The 19,355-nt window shown below is 40.9% G+C and overlaps 1 protein-coding gene across 1 annotated transcript; it reads left to right on the plus strand.

Annotated features, from left to right (window-relative positions):
- Nucleotides 1-1,575: 1,575 nt before the first annotated feature.
- On the plus strand, nucleotides 1,576-19,002 carry LOC146705808 (leucine-rich repeat-containing protein 75B-like). Its single transcript, XM_085463632.1, has 4 exons — nucleotides 1,576-1,687; nucleotides 1,795-2,103; nucleotides 14,593-14,721; nucleotides 16,619-19,002. The coding sequence occupies exons 2-4, from the start codon at nucleotides 1,816-1,818 to the stop codon at nucleotides 16,733-16,735; spliced, it is 534 nt and encodes a 177-aa protein (XP_085319758.1). The 5' UTR covers nucleotides 1,576-1,687; nucleotides 1,795-1,815; the 3' UTR covers nucleotides 16,736-19,002.
- Nucleotides 19,003-19,355: the final 353 nt, after the last annotated feature.

Genomic DNA, 19,355 nt, shown 5'->3' on the forward strand with positions numbered 1-19,355 from the left:
GTTCCCTGACATTCAAACACAGCTGTTCAAACTACATGTCAGTGAAAAAGGATTTTTCCAATCTCCTGTTGTCCAATTTTGGTGAACCTGTGCAGATTATGACATTTATTTTACTGTTTTTAGCTTATAGAAGTGCTGATCAGTGTGGTCTTCTGCTGTTTTAGCTCATCTGCTACAAGATCCAGTGTGCATTTAGAGATGCACTTCTGCGTACCTTTGTCATAATGAGTATGTATTTGACCGACTGTTGCTTTCCTATCAGCTCAAAGCAGTGTGACAATTTTCCTCTGACCTCTGACATCAGCAAGGCATTTTCACCCACAAAACGGCTGATCACTGGATATATTGTTTTTCAGACCATTCTCTGTGAAGGAAACGGTTTCCAGGGCCTACTCCGTGGATCGGCTTCCTCCGAGGCGTGGACGTCTATCAGCAGAGAATGTACCTTCACCTATCAGCAGAGAATGTACCTTCACCTATCAGCAGAGAATGTCCCTTAGTCTGTAACACAGTCAAATATATTCTCAAGTAATATTCAAGCATGCCATTCAGCGTGTTAGTACGAGCTCGGGAGCAGCTTGGGAGAACAAGAAAACAGAGACTGTTTCAGGTTGTCTTCCCAAATTGACTCAACTTTATTCACAAGTATAACAGTTTATATAGAGGGTAAAATTCATGAGACAGCAGATTATCAGTTTAAACCAGTACAGACCAAGATAAGGCAGCGTCTTCCTGCCCATGGGTGAAGAAGCATCCTTTGTGTAGTTTATCAGTTCAGCTACAATTGTGATTATCTCAGCGACATATTTTCAAGGCACAAAACAAAGAGTTCTTACATTAGTGAAATCTGAAACAAACCATTTGGCCTTCAACAGGCGTCTAAAAGATTAAGAAACTAATGTAGCTGAGGGAGTGATCTCTGTGGTATTTCAACCTTGTACCAGCCTGTGATTCTCACACATCAATTCTTGGGTCAAAGAGAAAAATAACTAAAACAAAGGGGCCTTATTGAATGACAGAGTTTTCCTGCATAATGTCACTATAAAACAATATCCAGTAAATGCTCCCATGGTACTAAAATACCTAACACTCTGTAAACCCTATTGATGACTGAGTGGGAAAATCCCAGTATGACAGTCTGACTGACACCAACAGCCATGACACGTTCAGTCAAGTCACGTAGGTCACATTTCTGGCCCACTCTGATGCTCACTTTGAACATTAACAGGTCGTGATTGTATATTTAAGTTGAACATGTGTACCTAACAAAGTGGCCAGTGAGTGTAAATACCACTGAAGGCAGGTGACCCATACAGACGCCCCAAATCTCAATAAACAGACGCATCAAAGCATCATGTTGTGATAACAAATTTCACCAAACTGACAAAAACTCAAACTAAACATATTTTCTGGATGCTTTTATTTTTATTCACTTTATTCGCACCCAGTTTCAGATTGTAGTTCAGCTTTAGCCAACTCTAATAGCTATGCAAGAAAACTCAGCTGAGTGTTTTCCTGCACTCTCAAGCTGTGCAGCGAGTACCGATCTGATTGGCTGAGAAGAAACACCATCCCCGAGTAAAGCGAGGGATGCCAGAGTGCTTAGGCAGTGCATGGACAGATGCAGACTGAGAGAAGACGGCGGCGAAACCAGCCGCACATTTACGGTGGCGATGCTGTGCGGTTGGTTAGTAGCCTTCAAACTTTGAGGCACTATTTTATGCATCTCCTCACATTTCAAGTTAAGTGTGATGTTTTGGCTGCACGCTGAAAATTCGCTCTCCGCACCAACAGTGACACATCCTCCCAGGAGTGATGGGCTCTAAGTTGACCAGACAGAGAAGTCTCGATTTTGATAGCAAATTGTCAAAAAGGAGACGCCAGAGGAATGATATTCCTGGAGAGAGCGAGAGGAGTGGCGGCAGGAGCGGAGACTTCTTGTTTACCTCCCTGATGCTCAAGTCCGACAAGCTTCCAGGGATGCTGCGGAAAACCAACCACAGCCCATATGTCAGGCGGGTGGCTTGGGTCCGGGAAATCCAGAGGCTTCTCCGAGAGCAGAAGATGGAGCAAGCGGCCGAAGTGCTGAAAGTGCTGAGAAAGGCAAGAGACCGAGCTTATTTTAATCATGCATGCGCTTACTGTGGAAGCTTGGGGGAGGGGGGACTACTTTATTCCTAGTGTACCTGAAACTTTCTGACTAAAGAATGGAAGGTGGTTTTTAAGCAACTGGCCTTCTTAAATCGCTAGGAAGCTGGTTTTGCGTGAAACTGTGTGCTTAATGTTTGAACCATCCACAAGTGCATTTGTAAAATTCTGTAGTTCAGTTTTTGCATGTCTGCTAAAACCTGGTCACGTCTAACAGAACATTCACTAAAAGCAGAAGTTCAGCATAATGATCACACCCCAGCTAGTAATAGCCTTTGGCCATCAGCATTTCTGATTTCTAAAATCCTGTGCAACTTCTCCTCAAATGAAGGCATGCTGAATAGTTCCATAAAGTCTGTTTCTTTGGTTACATTCTGGTCCAATCAAACATTATTATACTATGAATAATGATTTTATTTTGTTGTTGTTGTACGGCATTTCTTAACACATTGTTGCAGAGCTCTTCACAATTACAAAAAAACACATTAAAGATAAGTATACACAATCCATCATGCAAACACACAGGCACACACAATCTTTTGATTGTGTTTTTTCATAAAGGCATAGTTCTGTGCATCCATTCGGTTTGAGTTATATCACAAAAATACTGGATGAAAGATTAGAGAAACATATGAAACCACAGAAATTAGTTCTCAGTAGTTATTTAAAACACACCCACTTATTCAGCTTACCTGATAAACTGAGGGGGCTGATGTACTACAACCTCAAAGGAGTTTACAATAAAGTCAAAAAGATTTCAAATTAGAGCTTGGGTCAGTATATAAAGACTGCTCAGATGACCGGAGCCTGGAGCCTGGCCATACAAGGCTATAAAGGCTTTATATGAAATTAGTAACACTTTGAAATGAATTCACAAATTTCACTGGATGTCAGTGAAAGGGAAGCCAGGATAAGAAGGGTGGTGGCCATGTTTTTTGTGAGCAGCTGCAATTCTGGATGAGCTGATGATGGGCTAAGCGGGACTGAGGGACGCACATAAAATGTGAGAGATGAGAGAAAATTAAAGTGCGTACTAAAAGCTCTAAATTATGGGTGGGTCTAAATGATCTGTGTTTGATTTATGCATTGTTTTTTGGTTGAACGAAATAGGTTTGAATGAGCTTAGAAATGTGAGATTAAAAATTCAGATGCTGGTGAAATATTAAGATTCAGATGATGAAGATAGAGATGATAAACTCAGGCTCAATATTTTTATCAGCCTTTTATATTAACACTGAAAGTGTGAGTAGGCAGACTTAAGAACCTGGGGTGACTCTGTTTACCAGTCAAGTTTATAGAGTATACAAAGCCTGTATATAATGTAAATGAATGGCATGTCTGTTCACTGTTTTCATTGTTAAGAAGGCTTAAGAAGCAGTTTATCCAAAAGTCTTGGAGGTTATAATACACCATTGTTAAAAATAGCTCTAATCAGTCCCCGATCGAAACACCTTTCTTTCCCCAGCTTCATAGCTCTGAAATAATATACAGGTCTAGGGTAAGGGAAGCCTTTCTTCTCTCATCTGTTACACATTGCTGTGTGTTGCCATCTCTGGGTTAATCCTTGCTCTAGATTTATACAAACTAGAGAAATAAGAAAAAATAAATATTTTTCAAGCTTGAAGCCTGAGCTTCCTGCTGCCTTCTGTTAGCTGTGATCAAAGGGAACAGTTCTGAAGTTCAGACAAAAGCAGTTTTGATCAAGAGGGCCTCCTGTCATGAAAAGTCCCTGCCCATCTGTAGGGTGCTGTAGAATAAATTATACAGATGTGTGCAGATTAAAGCAGGAAACAATGCCGATGGGAAGCTCTCAAAAGTCTGAATTAAAGACAGATTTATGGGTATCCTTCTGCTAAAACCAATAGCAGAGCACAAAATAGGATGAATTGTTAAGCTTCATACACTATTTGCATGAAGCAGGAGGGAAGTGACTCATACATATTCCTTTAAGACTTCAAAGTGTCTATGTTTATTAAAGCAGACCTACAGTCACTCATTTCTTTTTATTTTTTTAAAGGATTTTAAAGATCAACATGTAGATTTGTTGGTCGTGTGCAGGGGCTGCTTTCTCCATAGCTCGGCATTTAAACTGCTCACGAAGCACGAATAGTCTCTCCATCACTCAGTGAGGTGAAGCCAGAGCACTGCTACGTTGTTGGGGCTGAAGCCAAGTGTCTGACTAATAATACTTCAAGACTGGAGGGGAAAAAAAACTGCCAGTTGATCTCCTGTTGTTGTTCTCTAGCAGTAAAGCAGCTTTTCCTCTCAGGGACGGATGGTTTTGGAGATAATCACCTCGAAGTGATGGATGCTGGAACAAGTGTCTTTCACATCGAGGAAGTCGTTTCAAAGAGGAACGAATAACATCGGCCCCCACATGATATCTCTGTGGTAGATCTGCCTTCTGGGCCATTAAGTTAATTAGTTTGGGATCTTCTAGATATTTATTAGCAAACAAAGAATCAGCAAATACTGATATTAATTACCAATATGTAGCTATGGAGAAAACAGTAATTAAACTGCTCCACATTATTGTATGTGACCTTTTTAAAGATTAAGATTAGTTGTCAGAAGCACACTCATTTTATTAACTGGAAAAACATCCTAAATAACAGTGGGCTAGAAATGGATATAAAAAAAATACATGGAAATGCGGCATATAAAGCAAAAACATAATTTGTACAATTCTAACAAGCTTGAAAATCGATATTTGGTATGGCCACCTTTAATTTTTCAACACAGCCTAAACTCTCTTAGACAAGTTTTCTTGTCATTTGTTTAAGTTGTCTTCAGGAATAGTTCTCCAGGCTTCTTGAAGGATATTCAAAGCTCTTATTTGGATGTTGGCGGACTTTTGTTTCGCTCTCTGTCAAGATGATCCCACACTGCTTCAGTAATAATCAGACTCGGGGAAGCCAATCTATGACTGATAACATTCTGCTGTTTGTTCTTCATTGGCAGTGTGCTTCAGATCACTGCTGATAAATGCACCGGACGCTTTCCCAGTCGTATTGCATGAAGAGTCAAAATATGACTCTAGTTTTCTACATTCAAAATTGATCAATTTTGACAAGATCTCTGACACCACTGGTTGAAATCCAGCCCCAAAATATGACAGAGCCTCCGCTGTGTTGCACAGATGGCTGTAGACACATCACTGTTGTACCTCAATGTAAACTGACGATGATTTAAACCAGAAATTTAACATTTGGATTCATCGTTTCATAAAACATCTTGCCACCAATTTTTAGTCCAGTTTTTGTCATTTTCATCCCGTTCTTTAAGAATGGCTTGTTGACAGCCAGCCTTCCACTAAAACCGTTTTGATGCGGGTTCAGTGAGCAGTAGATGGATCAGCTGAAGGGTCAGATGCATCTCTCGGGTCCTGTGTCTGATCTCTACAGGATTTTTCCTATTTCTTAATTAGATGACTTTCAGATCTTTTTTAGACCTGCCACTTCTTCTTTTGTTCACCACTTGTCCGGTTTCCTTTTTTAAGACACGCTACGTCAAGTTTTTGGCTCTTTGGGAATCACCTTGTTGGTCTAAAAAAGCTATTTTATGCCTGCTAACTGTGTTATCTTTGGCAATTTTTGGATATCCAAGTAAAGAAGTGGAGACGTGTGTTTTGCTGCTGGTAAGAAAATTTGGCTCTTTGCTAAGTTGTCTGTTATGCGTAGACACAATACCAGTTATTCAGTTGACTTAAAAGCCTTTTAATGATTGAATAAGTCAGAGGTTGGTGGTCAGTGGCTTAAAAGGAAAAAAAACTCTGAAATTGGTCAGGTGAAAGGACTGGACTGAAAATGAGTGAAAACGTAGTCAGTGTCCACTGTTAAAGTTTAAAATGTCCTGAGAAAGCTTGGAAAACTATTCCTCAAGACCACTTAAAAATTACAACAGCCTGGCTCCTTGGAATTAAAATACAAAAGAAAATCAACTTGCCTTAAGTTTGTTAATATGGTAATAACAGTATAGCTGGATTGCAGCCAAGATGCAACCCTCTTAATGGCAGCATTCTTGCTTATGTACATGCGAGGTAATGTTTTAATAGTCTAAATAAAAGCTTCACACTGAATCACGTCGGGGGGCTGCTTTGAATGGATTTTACAGTGTGACTGGTCCTAACGCTGATGAGTTAGCAGCTAACAGAGCTCTGATTAGAAAATCAATTATTTACATGTGTAGGCTATTTATTGCTAATCATTTTCAGTCAGCCAAATTAGATAGATAAGATAGATAACTCTTTATTGTCATTACACAGTCATACCTAGTACAGTAGTACAACGAAATTGGTGCCACGTCAGCACTTAATAAATAAAAGAATAAGTGAATGCTTATTGTACATTATTTTTATTGCACACCAAAAAAGTCAAGGGAGGTAGCCATTCAGGTCAGCTGTTAGCACTGATTAATATCTAACTGTTACTGTAACTGTTGTAAAAGCTGTCCTTGAGTGTGTTTGTTTGTGACCTCAGCAACCTAAATCTCCTGCCAGACGGCAGCAGCTTAAACACCCGGTGTCCTGGGTGTGTGAATCCCGTAGGATGCTGCGTGCCCTCTTGAGACAGCGAGTGCTGTACGGGTCCTTCAGGGAGGGAAGAGGATGTCCAATGATTTTTTGGGCCATGTTGATGACCCTCTGAAGTGCCTTTTTGTGTGCTGAAGAATTATACAGAGATGCAGTATCTCAGCACACTTTAACTTGAGCAACAGTAGAAGACGATCAGCAGCTCCCTCTTCAGGTCCATTTTTCTGAGGATTCTCACAAAAATGGAGACGCTGTTGGGCCTTCTTTACAACCGTCGAAGTGTTTGAGCTCCATTGGATGTCTGTGTCTATGTGCATACCCATTAACCTGAAACTGGACACCCTTTCTACACACTTCCCGTTGATGCTGAAGGGCTGCAGCAGGGACTTCCTCCTTCTGAAGTCGACTACCAGTTCTTTTGTCTTGGTGATATTGAGGTCCAAGTTATTGTCTACACACCAATCCGACAGCCTCTGAACCTCAGCTCTGTATGCTGTCTCGTCGCCCCCAGAGATGAGCTCCACCATCGTATCATCTGCGAACTTAATAACTGCGTTGACTGGGTGCTGATACAGTCATGTGTGTACAGAGTGCACTGTAGGGGACTTAGTACACAGACTTGTGGAGAGCCGGGGTTAAGGCTGAGGGCTGAGGAAAGAAGGGGACCCACTCTAACTCTCTGTACACGGTCTGACAGGAACTCTCTGATCCAGCAGCAGGTGGTAGAAGGAAATCTGATATCGAGCAGTTTAACTATTAGTCCGTCCAGGAGTTTCGTATTAAAAGCAGCAGCCTGGCATAACACCCCTGTTGTTCCAGGTGAGAGATGGCATTTTGGACAATGGCATCTTCAGTTGATCTGTTAGCTCTGTATGCAACCTGGAGCGTGTCGAGTGTGAGTGGCAGGCAGGACATGATGTGGCATCGGACCAGTTTCTCGAAAAACTTCAGTATAACAGGTGTTAGAGCAACTGGTCGGTAGTTGTTGAGGCTGCTAATGTTGGTACACTTTGGCAGTAGGACAATTGTGACCGACTTTAGGCATGGCAGGATGCAGGACTGGGACAGTGACGTGTTGAAGATCAAAGTGAAGACCCCAGCCAGCTGGTCTGCACATTCTTTTAGGACACTCCCACTCACCCTGTCTGGACCGGCGGCCTTCCTGGGGTTCACTGCCCTCAGTGTGCACCTCACCTCATATACCTGCACCATGAGGCTTGGGCTGCTGCTGTTGTCCGATGTTTGAGCTGCGGCTGCCTGTTGTCCCTTCACCGTGAAGCGTGCAAAGACGTGGTTCAGTTTCTCCGCAAGCGCCTCGTTGCCCTCAGCCATCGTGGTATTTCCAGGCTTGTACTTGGTTAGGTGCTGAACTCCCTCTACATTTTGTTTATTTGACTGTGGGGGTATGATAGATCTGAGCACAGTGAATAACATTTAACCTCCTAGTACAGGGGAGGGCAACTAGTACCTGGCTTCCACATATGTGAACATCACATTTTGTGTTGTCTAGACCAACATACTTAATTTTTGCTCTACAAGGGCTTGATAATTTAAAATGAATGTCCTCATATGTGGATCTCATTTTTCTCAGAAAAAATCTGGTAAAAAAAAAAAAGGTAATTCTTTGTTTTTCCATTCATCAGGTCCCAATCAGCCCAAATAACAAAGAGAAATTAAAAATGCATGTCATGAAAGAGTTCAGGTCTTAGGAGGTTAATGTTTCTTCCAAATGGGTTAGGGTTAGGGATGTGCAGCTATAATGCTAGAAATGCAGCACCAAGCTAATGCAGGGAAAAGCCTGGCTTTGTCGAATTTGCTTCATAATACAGCCACCGAGGGAAGGACTTAGCTCAACTCTGTCTGAGAGAAACAAAGTATATCAGCAAGTGTCTTTAAAGCTTGCTTGCTAATTAGCATGTGTTATAAATGTTACAAATAAGTTAGAACTTCCTGAAGTTTCAGGTGACTAACAGGGCGCAAGAAGTTTTTTGTTTGTGTAACAGAACCACAGAAGACCCGTCCACGTTTGCATACTTTTCAGCATCTTTATTCACGGCTTTTGAAATGTACAAAACAGCTGCAGCTCTTCAGCAACAACAGTCAGAGAGCACAGACTTTAAGCCGGCGAGTCATGATTGCGGATGCCGTGCAGGTGCGTCTGCCTCCCCTGCAGCAGCACCGCAGACTACACCCCGCCACACTTTGTATCTAGAAACAGTTTGGTTTCTATACACAGGCTAATGAACAAGCTAGTTTCAGAAATACTTGACTTTTTGTAAAGCCAGCACTGGATGCAAGTGTCTACTTCAAAACCAATATGTAGTGACTCATATTAGCGTTCCCATGTATCAACGTGACAGCGAAAAGCAACAACCAAAATATCATAAAATACAGAAATAGTCATCTTACTGTGTCCTGACACCTGTGACCAAACATACAGACTCCATCCTACCCTTACCAAAGTGTTGTTTAAGTCTTTACAGCTTTCATTTTCATATTACAGCCATGATATTTTGAATTTAGTCCAGTCAGTGAAGAAAAAAAAGGGGTTAGCATAACTGGAGTTGGAGCATCCTTCACCTGACAGCTCTGGCATGTTTCTTCCTACATAAAATGGTGGGACTGGATTTGTTGCACTCTGCAATATATTTAATTGGATTCTAATGAACTGCATGTGTGGGATGATGTTCTGCGGTTTGGAGCTCATCGCTCGATTCAGACTTTTTTGTGACAAAGCACACACCAGATTAGATATGCAGCTTTCACAGGGGACATTTGTCGTGGGATCTGAAGGCACACAAGCGTATGCACAGGCATCGTCTCAGTGAGAAATAGCAAAACATTTCATGCTTTTATAATTAGGAATCGGTCGGATTAATCCACGGGATCAGATCTTGTTTTGCGTAGTTGAAATGTCTTTCGATTTAGCTGTGAATGCTCCACAAAGAAAAAAAAATCATATCTGATGCCGCAGCTGCGCTATGGTTAACACGCATCATGATCATAATCTCCAAAATCCTCTATGCCTCCACTTTTAGACGCATGTGGCACCTTCTGTCTCCAATTAATGAGGTTTATTGAAAGGAGAGCTGGTCTGGAGGATAGCCCGGCGTCAGGGAATCCCACAGATCTCTGCTGTAATAAATCAACACAAAAGCTGGAGGAGGAGAAAATGCTGATGGGAGTTTTCCTCTTTGCCTCCACTGTGCCCCGCAGTGTTATGGCTGTCAGCACATATAGAGCACGTCTTACACAGTTTCAACCTCCAGCCTGCAGTTTGAAAAGCTTTTCAGTTCATATAGAGCTGACAGTATTTATTTTTAAGCTCCACGGCCTCTTGTTGCATGCTTACATAAAACTGCCATCACAGTAAACTGTTAAAGGAAGATCGGCCAGTGAAACACGATTTTATATTCTTTTCGTATTTAAAAAAAAGGGTCTGTAGTCTGTTGATATATCTGAGTAGGGAAACTCTTTAATTTGTCTTGAACTAGGAAAAGACGTTGATGCTTTATGCCTTTAAAGACCAGATTTCCTTTGACTTCCTTTCCTTTTGCTGCCAGCCTTTAATCTTCGGATTATTTGGTCTCCTCCGCTTCGTTCATATCTTCTCCGCCGTTTGTTGTTTCTTTTTTTAAATATGGCTTGTTGTGTGTTTACGTGTCGGCGTCTTCATCGAAAAGGTGGCTGACACTGCGTGCTGCTGGGGTTATTCAGCGCGTCTGAAAACATTACATCTCAAACACTCAAACTTCAATATACTCTATTTACATTGTCGCCACAAACGAAAATAAAGCCCGGTCAAAAAATATCATCAGCCACCCCACTGGGGATGTGACCTGTTTTATGGTTTTATTAAAATCTTCTGCACATCACACAGTCTTCTGGTTATGAACTATCAAGATTAAAAAAAAGCAACGTTAGATTGAATCAAAAAGCATTATCCTCAAATGGATTAGAGGTCTTACATTTTTTCCCATTTCAACTGGTTAATGTAAGTATCCAGCTCCAAATATCACACTGATTGCCCATTTTAGCATCCCTGCATTCAGCCCTTTAGTGGTGCACCTGTGACAGAGGATCTGTTGTCTTCACAGCATTTTTTTTTTTTTTTTTTTTTGGGGGGGGGGGATTATTATACATGTGACGTCTGATGCATCAAACAGTTGAGAGGAGATGCAGTTCACAGCCTCACACCATTTCCTACAGTTTCAGGGAAACATCTCAAACCAGCAACAAAAACCATCCTCTTAGTTGTGACTGAACATGCTACAAGTTTTATCCATGTTGCAAAAGTTCTTTTTCGGTGTCTGTAGCTTTACCTTTGTTTAATGAAATAACCCTGGCCTGAGAACCAGGCAAAATAAACTTGTGTTCTTGCAGGTTGCACAAGTATAGCTATAGTCCTCTCACATGTTAACTGAACCCTGGAGTTTACCTGTGCGTGTTTTGATTAAAAACCCACATGAAACTCTGGCAGAAATTGCTACATTACGCACAATGTTGTCGGATGTGGTGGCATTACTACTAGATCTTCATTTCTCAGATGCCTGGGGGGAGTGAAGACTCTCGCATGTACTTGTGCAGGCAGAAACAGTTAAAGTTAGCAGTCTGACAGGTTTGTCTCTGCAAACAAAAAAAGGTTGCACTGTGGATCCCGGTGGGCTGTACTGAAAGCCTGAATGAGGACAATTGTACATTGTTATATGTATGTTTACAAAGCTGAACAAATTTTTAAGGTCCATAATCTCTTGTTGTGTCCTTATGTAAATCTGCCATCACTGTAAACTGTAAGAGGATGGGCCAGAGGAACATGTTTTTCTATTCTTTTCATGCTATAAAAATGCCAGTAATCTCTTAATATGTCTGAGTAGATCAACTTCAATTAGTAAAAGATTGTGATGCTTTATGCTTGTGTGCACGTCTCTGTAGATCAAGCTTTTTTAACATTTGCAAAGCAGATACAGGGCAACAGAAGTTTCATTTTCTCCACCACTGTGTTGCTATAATATGACAATGGTGCTCCCCACCCGTAGCACCACTCCACAAAATCTGCTCACGAACAGCTTGAGCAACATGACAATGAGGCACTGATCTACCCTGCAAACTGTCTAGCGCTCAGTCCAAATGAGCATCTGCAGGATGGATTGAAAAAAGCCCAATCAGCAGAGGCACTAACCAATAACGATCTGCTTGCCAGTGTCTAGATTGAAGGTTTAGCTTCAGCAACATTATGTGCCCAAAACTGAGTTTGGCTGACTACCTAAACATACTGAATGACCAGGTTTGTCCATCAGGTGATATTTTCTCCCCTGATGGCAGAGTCATAGTCCAAGATTCACTGAGCTCAAAATGTGCAAGAGTGGTTCAGGGAGCATGAGTGGTCAGATTCTTCCATCATTAACACAAGATGTTGGCAAAGAAGTAATGAAACCGTGGACAGAAATACATTTTGTGACACTGGATAAGTGTTTGACTTTTTGGGGTTTTCAGGCCAGAAGGTAGAAAGTCTTGAAAGAGTGACCAGACCCTAAAAAATAATGAGTCATTTCTGTTTTGTAGTCTTTCATGTGGAGAGTATTAGATTTCCTGGTACCAAATGGTAACACTTGGCAAAGAAGCTTTGATCCAGTTGTGTAAAATACACTTTTTGGCAATTAAAAGAAGCTTCTCCAGAAGTCTGTAGTGTAAATGGTAAATGGCCTGTATTTGTATAGAGCTTTACTAGTCCCTAAGGACCCCAAAGCCCTTTACACATCCAGTCATCCACCCATTCACACACTGGTGATGGTAAGCTACATTGTAGCCACAGCCACCCTGGGGCGCACTGACAGAGGCAAGGCTGCCAGACACTGGCGCCACCGGGCCCTCTGACCACCACCAGTAGGCAACGGGTGAAGTGTCTTGCCCAAGGACACAACGACCGAGACTGTCCAAGCCGGGGCTCAAACCGGCAATCTTCCGATTACAAAGCGAACTCCCAATTCTTGAGCTATGACTGCTAGCTACTGCTAGATGCAACTCTCTAAAGGATAGGCCTAAGAGGAAAACACCAGGATCATTTTAAATTTTCATTTTAAATATTCTACTATGTTCCGTAGATATAAATGACCACAAGCTGGAAATTAATTTACTCCCAGAAGCAATGAAAATATGTTCCCCAATCAGAAGAGAACAGAGAAGGGAGAGAGCAGTTGATCTTGTACAAAACAACAGGGGTGATATGCAATCTGTGAAGAATCTTATACTGAGTCGCTCTGTCTATTGCATATGAGGGCAGATTTTATAATGCTCCCTGCCAGTCATCCTCTATATATTCTGTGCCTGAATCCTTTTCCCACTTATGAGCAATATTAGGCAGCTCATATTCATCAGAGGAACAGAGAAGGGAGTAGAATAGCGAAATAAAAGACTTCCCAGATTAAGGCTCTAAGACAAACCGCTCTATGATGCTATAGGTAGGTAACTGAACCCTGTAGGTAGGTAGGTTAATAGAAGTAGAGGTGAGATTAGAAGATAAAAAGTGCCTAACTTTCAAATATCCAAAGAATTGTTCCTTTGGACACATTATCTCCCCGTCCCACAATAAGGAGAAAGCAGATGAGCCAGTGCCAGCAGGAAAGTCAGCATTTTGGACAATAAGGGACAGCAAGGATTTCATATTATTCCTTCCAAGGTATTTAGTAATATAGTGCCAGTCTTTAATACTGTTATATAAAATAAGATGGTGCTTTACCACTGGGCTTATATTACTGACATAACGTGACCAGACTCCATAGGAAGCGTGGAGAACTCCAAGAAGCAATACATGATTCCAATTTAAGATTTGCATTAGCCAAGACCAAAGATGTGAGCATGGCAAGTCTGGTTGTAGAACAGTAATTTAGGCATGGAAAGGCCACCCATGTCTGTATGTAACTGTAAAGGTATAAGCCTCTGTCTAGGTTTTTTGCCATGACAGATTCATTTAGAGAAGGCCTTTTGTATATCCTGAATATTCTTCTGGGCAATTACAGAGGAAGCATCTACAAAGTTTATAAAATATGAGGGAGGATATTCATTTTAATGAAACTAATGTGGCCTATCAGAGAAAGTGGTACGTCATGCCAAGGTCAATGTCTTTTCTTTTTATTGAGGAATAAACTGGAAGAAAATTAGGTTTCCACAGGTCCTTTAGGTTTGGCAATGTTTTGATTCCCAAGTAAGTAAAACCAAATACAGACCATTTGAAAGGAAAAATTTTTCATTATAGTTTAGTCCACAAATTTTACCAACCTCCAACAGCTGGTATAGTTCTTTCGTTTGAAAGCCTCAGTTTTACTCCTCTTTTATAATTGTTCCTATTCCCACTCAGTATTGATAAATCAATTGAATCATGTCAAACAAACTTTTTGAACGCAAAGAGAAACTACAAATTGCAGTCGATCATGATCACCAACTTGAAAATATTAGGTCTTGTTTTTCATCTTTTTATCTTCTTTTTTTCTCTTGTTTTTTAAAGTCATCAAAGATGTATGCTGTATAATTATATTACAGTGGGAAAAGAACAGTTCAGAGAGCTCATTAAATGCTCACAATTACAAAGACATTTGGCAATGATGAGTGGATGTTAACTACAACTGTATATTCTGTACACTGCCCAGCACACCCTAATCAGCTACGTTGGGTGGAGAAACACAGCTATGATGGGAAACACTCATCAGCTGACCTTGTGTTAAGGAGCCGTGATGAAAGGGAATAATGAACATAGCTGACAATACTGAAAGTCTATTTTCAGTTAACTAGCTATGAAATCTCAGTTTAATATTTAAAGTGTGGTTCAGTTGAATCAAATTCTGTTTTTGAAATTCTAATCCATGGGTTAGAAAGAGTAAATTGAATCACTCACATCCTTTTTCTTGTCTCTCCTTTAGGATTTGGGACTTCAGGGAACGTCACTCAATGACATTTTGTACAAAAATGCAGCGTTTCTAAACCTGGTGGACCCCATTTCCCACGAGTTGCTGCTCAGCCTTGCCCGGGACCTGCAGTGTCCAAAAAGGGTATGAATAAAACAGTTTTATTCATAGTGAACATTCAAAGCAGCTGTTTGTTTACAGACTTGACACCAGTAAAAAGGACAAGCAGTACATTTCACACAGAGGCTACACGCACGCCTTCATTAGCCACGCTTAGATGCTTGTGTCATATTCATTGTCATGCTATTGCAATAACAATGAACCATCGGTTTGCTTTGTGCAGGCACAAATGCAGAAGACAGGAAGAATGGAAAATATTGTAAGCGCTGACTCATTAGCATGAAAGGTTAGGGATGAATATCAGGGCCAAACAGAACCAGGGTATGACTCTTCATTGTTACTCTGCGCTCGGTTAGCCCAGTTGCAAGTGGGAAGCAGCTATGCACCAGGTGTATTAAAATACCTGCTCTGGTTGGGTTATACTGGAAAGCACGGTCAGGTGCCAGGCAGCCAGAGGTCAACAGAGCTCTTAACCTCTAGCTGCCTGGCTTTAGGGGGCTCATTACCCTGGCACTAACAGTGAGGGAAGTTTGAGGGCTTTGATAAATAGCCAGAAAAATCAAACTGGGGAAGGTAATGCTTTCCTCTTGGAACTGGGAAATCTAGGAAAGAGCAAAGAGAGATTTTCCAACACAAAATTTGAATTCTGCCCAAAAATCAAAGCCACTTTTTTTTTTCTTTGTCCAAACTGGCAGTCGGCTCGTTTACTTGCAGCACAGCATACAAATCAGACACGTTGAAATTCAAAGTACATTTCAATCTAAGGTAAGAGGCTGAAGACATTACAGAATCTACTCAGAGTGGCTGTAAAACATGAACCCAGAAGCTATTACGGATACAGTTATGAAAGAATGGCTGCCACAGGGGGAAAAAAACGTCCTTGTGGTGTAGTTATTACTTACTGAGTTCAGATGATAATCACCTGGAAGAAACTCTAATCTTATCTTTGTTTACTTCAGCGAGGAAAGCCCTGGAGGTAGGGAAGAAAAGTGAGAAGCTGGCAGCAATGTTCTCCTGACTGGCTGGCGACCCGTGGCAGGATACTGTGTTAAACGTGACAAGGGTGTATAGCGGCAATGTGGTGGATATAGGGCCCCGCAGGTGCTTCTGTGGCCAGTATTTTCCACCTTAGATTTATTTAGGCTGAGCATTCAAGGGCATACCGTGGGTTAAAACATACATCATATGCCAGTGTCTTGTTTTAATGCAGACCCATTATTAATGCTTAGCATTGCTTATAGAGTTACAGTACTGCACTCTGTCAATAACTCTGGAGCACGCATTTTTCTAAGAACACTTTTGCTCTGTAAATCAGCATGCGCTGCTTAACATCGTGCTCATTCATCCAAGTGGCTGAAAGAGAAGCACTGAATGTTTTGAAGCGCGTGACATGTTTGTTTGTCACCCAAGAAAAGAAGAGGCAGCGGGAACGGTTAATCGCCTTAAGGTAAATTGGCCCTGTCTTTTTTCCTCTCTCGCCGCATTGCCTCTTTCTAGTTGTCGTGTTGTACCATTAATTAGATTTAGCCTGCCCAGCGCAACCCGTTCCAGTGTTTGACGGAGGAGGGAGAGCGAAGAAAAAGAATGTAAAGAGGTGCCGGAGAATCAGGAAGGAACAGGAACGCAAAAGAGAAGCTGAATTACTGAGTCATGTGGAAAATGTTTAAAGCAAGACAAAGAAATACTTTGTAAACATGTAAAATTTGGTAGTTTCACAAGTATTTTTTTTTCAGCAGTAATAAAGGAAGAAAATATATGCTAATTACTGACTTTTAGTATATCTAACATCTGGAAAAGCTGTCCAGTATCACATTGTTTGCTTAGTTCCCTGTTTCAGGTGTGCTCATGCATGAGGAACAGTTTGTTTATAGATTTGTGGCTTGCTTTTCTGTCCCTCATTCGCCCCTTTTGTGTGTTGCAGGAGACTGACTCGTTTAAGTCTACTAACAAGATATGTCGCCAGCTGATTTACCACCTGACCCCTCACTCCAAGTGGACAAGACAGAGCGTGCCCAGGAGAAAGTCCCAGGCCTGGTGAGTGTGTTCTCTTGGCTACCGCCTGAAACTGTGCCATCACACAGTAAATATATCCTCACCGTGTGTGTCAGTGTGATTCACAACCCTCCGGAGCATCTGTGGAATAAAGCAAGTGTGGAACAATCTCTGTGTCTAGGAATATGTTCCTTGACTTCTTGCTAAGCCCTGCTCCTCTTAGCTCATGCAGCTAATCTATCTCCAACTTACCAGGAGAACAGTGCAGATTTAAGATCCAGTCAGATCCCCTGGCAACCACCAGTCACTAGAGGAAAATGTAAAGTCCTCAACCAGCTTGCAAGTGGAGGTTGCAAGGATTTGGGGTTGCTTGGGGTTCACTGACCAAGCTCTAGATTTTCCAACATAAGGAGCCCAGACAGGAGAAGAGAAAAATCAGCGTCTCATTTGTAGAGATAAGCTGCTGAATTTGATGGCTGGAATGATTGTGTGCAACAGATTTTATATCAATTTGCGCACTAATAAAGCTACACAGCTAAGATAACTGCTCCAGTTAGCAGAAAGGGGTTTCTTTGGCTCAATTTTAAATTGTTCTTGCTGTTTTGTCTTAAAATAAGTCTTAAATATGCTACTAATTAGACAAAGTAAGGTTCTTTCTCAGTGCAGAGTGAATTTAACAATATGGGCTTTAAACTATTCAAGATCTGTATCATCAGAGCTGATCGGATCATTATCATTTATCATGTCATTTCAACAACAATCTGTAGAGCTCATCCTCTGACTGTGAATACATTTGACCTGCCCTGTCTGGATTTGTTTTCCATTTGGTTATTAGGTTATGATGTGAAAACTGGCAGTTGGAGTGGGATTTATGTTTCCTGCATGCTGCTCTTCTTAAAAACATTATTTCCTTGCTTACATTAGCCAGTCAGGGTTGCATTAGTAATACAACCAAGGGTACCATGACCACAAGGCGTAGCTTGCACTTCTAACCCACAACCAATCACAGGGGAACACTAAATGACAGGTTTCATTTTTTCTTTTAAAAAAATTGTTTACCTGATGTTTTTTCTTCTACCTAAATAACATTAGAGCTGATATGCCCTTACAAATCCTTGTGTGTAGCCAGTAATGATGTTTTTGTATCATTAATCAACACAAAACATAAAGACAAAAAATGTAGTATTCCACTGTTAAGGACATTTCTGTGCTTTTTAAGTGTTTCTTATATTCATTCACATAGTTTTGCTTCAGTTATGAAGCGATATGGTAAACTACCCACGCTGACATCGGCTCAGGTGGCAGAATGCAGACTTTTAAAGGTCGTCAGTTCATTACATGCAGCAGAAGGACCGATGAGCTTATGCCACAGAGAGGCGTCCCCCATCAATAATTCACAAAAATCGCTGCTCCCCCTACGTGTTGGTCAGAATTTGATCAAACTTGCATACAGAAATTACTTGATGGGTCTTCATCTGTGCAAACTGTGCTCAAGGTCAAAATCACATATGTTCAAAAACCTGTGAATTGTAATGGCTCGTGAGTCAAATGAGCATCACTATGGTTCTGGTCTTTACCACTTATCCTATTCATGGCTGTTGGTGGACTGCGAGCCTATCCCAGCTGTGATAATAACACTGGGATAGGCCGATGAACCGCTCTTTAATTTTTAATTTGTACTGACATTTATCTGATCACACCCCTGACCAAGATCCTTCCTAAGAAAAATAGAAGACGCATCTTTAACGCAGTTCTTTTCATCTGAACTTAAGTCCTCAGGTTACAGTTTTCCACCTTGTGCCCTGTATTTGTTTACATGGACATGTTTGTGATCCAAATCAACTTTCAGTGCATAGTCAGTCAGTCTAACACCACCACTAGCCTGCCTGTGCTCTCTTGCTTCATTTACAGTACATTTCTTAAACATCACTATAAGACTGGACTCTCACACACGTCACCACACATTTCCTATAATCCTATAATTCCTATAATTTATAATCCTTATCTTTATAATCTCTTCTGCTATTTGCACATTCTTTACTGTAAATTCCTAAGTTAATTTGTAAATTTTTGTAGTAAACTGTAAATTGTAAATATTGTAAAACTTTTCTTCTGTCATTTAATGGTCGGGCATTGTACAGCTACAAGCATTTCACCCCCATGTCATACTGTGTATGGTTGTGTGTGTGTGACAAATAAAATTTGAATTTGAATTTGATTGACGTTTTAAATACAGCATATTATATCTGTGCATATGTACAGGTATAAGGTTGTATTATCTGCAAAATAACAAAGTCAAGAATGAATAAAGTAATTGTGAATCTTTTACTTTTGTTGTTTTACTTACTTTAGTTATGAAAAGTGGAGTTTTTCCTGGTAAATGTAATTTTTCTTGTTGTAAAATAACACATCACAATGTGTGCTTACTGGGATGTGTCCGTTTTCTCACTGGCCTCTCAACAGCAATGCTTCTTTTTTCTCTCTCTCTCATCCAATACTGCTGTGACTGAAACACTGCCAGTGACAAGTTTGACAAACCCAGAGCGTTAGTCGCCCTCTCGTTCCCTCAGTAGTAAAATCTGCTACAAACCTGTCCCGTGTCACTTCATACACTGTTTTGAGTTTTATAAATAATTACTACAACAGTTCCCTGTTGTATTATTTTT

This window comes from Copadichromis virginalis, linkage group LG7, assembly GCF_057382275.1.
Source record: "Copadichromis virginalis isolate Kocher_CV1m ecotype Utaka linkage group LG7, C_Virginalis_male_GT1.1, whole genome shotgun sequence".
NCBI classification, from domain to species: Eukaryota; Metazoa; Chordata; class Actinopteri; order Cichliformes; family Cichlidae; genus Copadichromis; species Copadichromis virginalis.

Excerpts from the sequence above, each read along its gene's own strand:
- LOC146705808 (XM_085463632.1), top strand. The coding sequence starts at position 1,816 with ATGGGCTCTAAGTTGACCAGACAGAGAAGTCTCGATTTTGATAGCAAA. Across the intron at positions 2,104-14,592 it reads TGCTGAAAGTGCTGAGAAAG|GATTTGGGACTTCAGGGAAC; the intron begins GCAAGAGACCGA and ends TCTCTCCTTTAG. Across the intron at positions 14,722-16,618 it reads ACCTGCAGTGTCCAAAAAGG|GAGACTGACTCGTTTAAGTC; the intron begins GTATGAATAAAA and ends TGTGTGTTGCAG.